This window comes from Lolium rigidum, chromosome 6, assembly GCF_022539505.1.
Source record: "Lolium rigidum isolate FL_2022 chromosome 6, APGP_CSIRO_Lrig_0.1, whole genome shotgun sequence".
NCBI lineage: Eukaryota > Viridiplantae > Streptophyta > Magnoliopsida > Poales > Poaceae > Lolium > Lolium rigidum.
This window is the reverse complement of record NC_061513.1, coordinates 70,203,644-70,209,270: the sequence shown is the minus strand read 5'-3', so window position 1 is coordinate 70,209,270 and position 5,627 is coordinate 70,203,644. Positions and strand designations below refer to the sequence as shown.

Genomic DNA, 5,627 nt, shown 5'->3' with positions numbered 1-5,627 from the left:
TGGTTTCACACCCGTATTCAACGTTAAAATTCTCCTACCCGTTTATGCTCTTGTGTTGTGCTAAAAGCGAAGACGGCAGGAAATATGCCCGGTTTTAACACCCGCGTAGGAGTGAATTGGCATTGCAACATTTAGGAGTGAATTGGCATTGCAACATTGTAACACAGATCTTCCAAAACATCGGAGCCTATGTTTTCTTATAACAATAAATCGCCAAATCTACTATCATAGAGAAAATCTATAAAGATCTGAATACACCAAAATACCTATGTGAAACATTTCAATAAAAAAGGAGAATTATATCACGGAACCAGAAATCGTGCCAGGCTGCCACTCGGTCGCTCCAGAAACCGCCGCGCCATGTAATACCAGAAAAAATGAAAATATCTCATAGAATAAGCTGTTGATTTACAGTTTACCTCTACAATATCATGGCTCCTCTTAAGAAGGGTCCATCTATGACTCCAGGTCATGTGCCAAGAGTACATAATCCTATTGGCCCCCATGGTGAAAAGATATATTATGTCATTTAGTTCCTTTTTTTAACCCTGGTCCTGGTCCAAGCCTCCAATGCCAACTGCAGCACATGGTTGCTTGAATCTGACAGTATCCCAATCTGAGCCAGAGTAATCCAAAGACAGGACTAACAGTGTACTCCAAGCAGCAGTAACACCTAAACCACGAAAACACTTTGTTCCGAAGCAAATCAACAGCAGCATCTTCTTCTTTGACAGCGACAAGAGCATCCTCTGATCCGGTGATCCCTCCATCTCAAAACCCACACACGACACCGAAACGGCCGCCCCCAAACTAGGCCCCACCTTCCGCTCCGCCAACGTCGCCCGCACCCCAACGCCCCGAAGCAGCAACACACCACAACACTCGCCACCTCCGGCTCCTCTCCCCCCAGCGTCATTAACGCAAACCCCTCCTCTCCCCATCGCCGCCGCTCCGGCTCCCCATGGGCAACTGCTCCCCGTCCCCCCGCCGGGACCGCCCGTCGCCCGCGACCTCCCCGCCTCCCCACCGCACCGGCTCCAGCACCGCGACCGGCGGGAACACCGCCACCACCGTCTCCCCCTACGCGCTCGCCAGATCCCCCTCCGCGTCCGTCTCCGTCGACCCGGACCCCGACGCCGACACGGACAGCGTCGTCCGCGTCTACGGCTCCGACGGCTGCCCGGTGGCGTGGCGCCTCCGCGTGGCGCTCCTCTACAAGGCGGCCGCGCCGCTGCACTTCACGCCCTCCGAGGCGGCCCCGCTGGGCCGCCCCGTGCTGCGCCTCTCCGCGGCCGACCCCGAGCTCTGCGGGACCGCCGACGAGCTGCTCCGCCACGTCGACGCGCGCTTCGAGGGCAAGCCCGCCGTCGCGCCGCCCCCGCGCCGCCCCGCCACCCGCGCCTCGCTCGCCGCCGCCGCCGCCGAGGAGGTCGCCGAGATGGTGCGCCTGCAGCACCGCAGCGCCGAGCGCCACCTCGACGGCGTCGCGGCCAAGCTCGCGGAGATGGTGAAGAAGGGGGGGAAGAAGCCCGGCAAAGGGGGAAGGACCGTGCCGTTGGAGGGTGCCGAGGTCAGGCGGCTGGGGAAGTGGTACGGGGACGCCATGGAGGTCATGCTGGAGCACGCCAGGATGGAGGAGCGGGTGCTCTTCCCAGACATCCAGAGGGCTTCCTTTCCAGGTCAATCTCTCACCCCGATCCCATTCCCCATCCGTTTGAAAATATTTTCGCTGTCCACGGATCAATTTTGGCACAACGCTGTTTTGCCACTTTGGAATTTTGCACCACTCTGATAAGAGGATTTTGCGTGTGCATTGGTTTCCATGACGTTTTTAAAGTGCATTTGCAATTGGCCAATTGGGTGGGTGGCTGCATATTTTCACTTTCCTCATCCACACTTAAGGATGGCAATGGGCAGGGTATGGGCAGGGTAGAGCAATACCATACCCATACCCGTATAGCCAATGGGTACAAACTTCTACCCATACCCGTACTCATGGGTATAAAACTTTACCCATACCCATACCCGCCGGGTACCCGTACCCATTGGGTACCCGGTGGGTAGGATAAATTGTACACAAGTCAATCACAATTTTACATTTGTCGATAACAAATTTGATTAAAAAAATTAACTATCTCAACTTAATAACATGTAGTTGAGTACATAACAATTAACATAATATAGAAATAACATTCTCATATTCTAACACATAAGTAAAAAAAAATAGACATGTCACGTAAAATTTGACAATAAACGGGCAGGGTATGGGTTTACCCGCGGGTACGAGGCTATACCGTGCCCCGCCCATGACTTAACGGGCAGGATATGGGTACTACCCATGGGCATAAAAGTGTACCCATACCCTGCCCATGCGGGTATGGTACCCGCGGGTACCCGTACCCGTGGGTAAAATTGCCATCCTTATCCACACTTGCTGTTCGTCCTTACTGCCTCATTATTTTAGGTGCGTTCACTGTCTACGCAACTGCTCCGATCCTCTGCTATAATTGCTGCGTACTCGAGCTGCTGAATTTTGATGGATTTGCAGAATCTCCTGTGACAACAAGGGATAGAGAGTGTAGTGTTCTTTTCCATTTTCTACACTATGCCTTCCCTGTCCGATCAAAAGGCCTCCCTCTGGTTCCCTCACCTTTGTAGCTGTACATGCCTTTTCCCGGTTGGTAAACGAGCGAGCGAGGTAACAAAAGATAACAATGTCGTGTAGCAGAGCCGAAAGCTACAGATACTAGAAAATAGCAAACCCATTCCTCATGTTCCAAGTGAAAAAAAAAAAACAGACAACACGTCTGGGGCGTTGCGAGAATCGAACTCACGACCTCCCGCACCCGAAGCGGGAATCATACCACTAGACCAAACGCCCTTCTATGCCCTCCTCGATCCCAGAGCCTAATTGTAAAGTTGTTTAATCACACCCATATCATTGTGTGACTGCAGCCTAATCTGATCCTAATTATTCTATGCGCCAGGGGTGTGCGATAAGGTTCAGGAGCAGCACGGGAAGCACCTGCCCATGATGAACGGAATCAAGGAAGATATAAAAACGCTTCTGACCTTGGAGCTGGGCAGCCCCCTCTTCCATGAGGTGCTGGTCAACCTCGCGGTTCGCCTCAAAGCGTTGCAGGTACACGCTCTTTTGGTGGTTACTCTAAACTGCATTTGGTTGGCTGTTTCATGCTTGGAGCTTTACTGTTCTGTACTCTGCATTGCTTGTGAAATCTTGCAAGTTTGTGTTTGAAATGTACTAGTACTACCTAGTAGGTTTGAATATGGCGCTGGAAAGAATAGGCGATGCACTAGTGTAGGTAGCTTTGGAAGTGTGCCATACCAAAAGCCGTTTCACGGAGGTTGATATGCAAACTTCACCTTTTGTAACTTGCAAGACTTCTCTACAGCCTTCAGACAAAAGTAGCGCCAGTAATTTGTTGGTGTGGATGTTATCCTCTCATAATCAGTACCCCTTTTGCTAATAACCTGACATGGGAGATTCTCAGAAAAGTAGTGACCGAAAGTGAAGTACAATGATGAGAGTTCACCTAGTTCCAGGAGAGAGGAAAAAAAAAACTGATTCCTTCCTTCTTCACGAAAAAGATGGTTGTGTTGCACTACTGTCCCCTTGCACTTTTCAAGAACAAGGAAGATCATGTGGCCCTGGATAAGGGCCACTACCGACCTGTCTGCTCTATAAAACTTCATAGTTTCAACAGCACATTGTAGGGTTGATTTTACAAGTTGGATACAGATCCACAACCATGGCAGTTGCGTACAGCTCTCCTACCACACTACATTAGTGTTATGCGTGTGGAAAGTTGAGGAGAAAGTAGGATGCAGCCTGGACCGACCTGTTTACCTTGTAAGATTTGCTTTTGAGGATTTTAGCAGCACAATGGGGTTAATTTAGTGTCTTCATTTACTCAGAATTTGGTATAGATCCTCCACCATTGCTACTGCATACAGCTCTACCATTTCCACTAGAATTGTATGCGTGAAAAGTTGAGGAAAAGTAGGGTGCAGCCTGGTCCAAGCAGTTAAGAAATTTGCTTTGGAAGACATTGGATTTGTAGCTGTTTATTCTCACTACAGCTAGGTCTATCCACATGTGCCTATCAAACTGATGAAAGGAGTTGACGTAGGTCAGCAAACTACTAAGATCCTACATGTTAGAGCATAATCATCATAAGCAGTTCCATAAATGCTTCAGCACTTTGATTGTGAGACCAGTCACACATATTCCTTGCATATTTGATACTTGGTACTATATAATATATTGGACTGCTTCACTGCGTAGAATCTTGGCATCAAGGTGGTATGCTGACAGTGGTAGTTTCGCTCAAAACCAGCTAGGAAGAGCTGATAACTTTTGAAATGTAGTATTCAATAGTTATTGAGACAATACAGAAAATGGATGTACATACAGGCCAGAATAATGCGAAAGATTTACCTAAATATTCAGAATTGATCTCTTGTGAATTGTGATAGGATGGTTACATAAGCCATGAGAAATCTATATCTATAGCTGCATATACATGTTTTGCATGCTTGGTGTGGGTCTAAGAATTAATCAATCACTGGCAGGATCACACCAAAGAGCACTTCAAGGAGGAAGAGAAGGATATGCTTCCACGATTGGAATCAGTTCGGCGGATGCAGCGTGAGGAAGGGAGTGTTGCTGACAAGTCTAATTCCGGATGGGCATCAGAGGCGATGGATACAATGGAGATGACACATTCGAAGCTCTTCCCTTTCTTCATGACTGGCCTCATGCCCCAGGAGGCGATGCAGTATCTGGATCTGGTATGCAGATGTACGAAGAACACTCGGCATCTGGTCTCTATGCTCAGATCGCTCGCAGAGCGTCTGGAAGATGCAAACCCATCGATCATTCACAACAACCCCACAAAACTATATGAGCACCTACTTGTAAAATCCCCTTGAGGTTCAGATCCGGCAAATCTTTATGTGCCACGTAAATTTAATATGAATGCTAACCCCCTCTTTTCTCTTGTGTGGAGTGCAGCTGTGTAATTTTTGGAGTTTATTGGGTGGGTGATTGTGAAGGCGTGTATATCTTATGGTGTTATCACTCCAAAAGTGTGCAACTGCATGGAAAATGAAATTTGAAGTGATAGCAGTAGTGGTTGTTACTGACCCTTTTCCTTCAATCACTGGAGCATCTCCAGCCGCGTCCCCCAAAGGGATTTGGGTCGCGCCGGACAAAAAAACCGTTCCAGCCGCGTCCCCCAAAGCCCATTTTTGTCCGGCGCGCCCCCATACGGTGTCCGGCCCTCCGAGCCTGTCCCCGTCCCACAGGGGACGCACCGGGGACGCCGGACACAACGAAAAGCGAGGCGGGGAGTGGCGGGGCTGACTCGTCAGCGGCACAATAAATTTTTAACCTAACCATCGCATACCTCGCGACAGAAGTTATTGGCGGTGCAGTTCCCGCAGCGACGCAGCGACGGTGCAGTTCCCGCAGCGACGCGTCCCGTCGCGCCTAGCTCTGCGTGCCGGCGTTAATGCGCGCCACCGCTCCCCGCCTCCCTCCGGCCTATAAAAGGGCCGCCTCTCATCGTCCCTCTCACACACAAACCCTAGCGCCTCTCTCCCAA

At 49.9% G+C, this 5,627-nt stretch overlaps 1 protein-coding gene and 1 non-coding gene across 2 annotated transcripts; one reads left to right on the top strand and one right to left on the bottom strand.

The window, feature by feature from the left end:
- The first annotated feature begins 961 nt into the window (after positions 1-961).
- On the top strand, positions 962-5,144 carry LOC124662774. Its single transcript, XM_047200570.1, has 3 exons — positions 962-1,679; positions 2,988-3,142; positions 4,594-5,144. Exons 1-3 carry the CDS (start codon positions 962-964, stop codon positions 4,951-4,953), a joined length of 1,233 nt encoding a protein of 410 aa, XP_047056526.1. The 3' UTR covers positions 4,954-5,144.
- On the bottom strand, positions 2,810-2,881 carry TRNAP-CGG. The gene has a single exon. It is a non-coding gene; the product is annotated as a tRNA-Pro (tRNA).
- Positions 5,145-5,627: the final 483 nt, after the last annotated feature.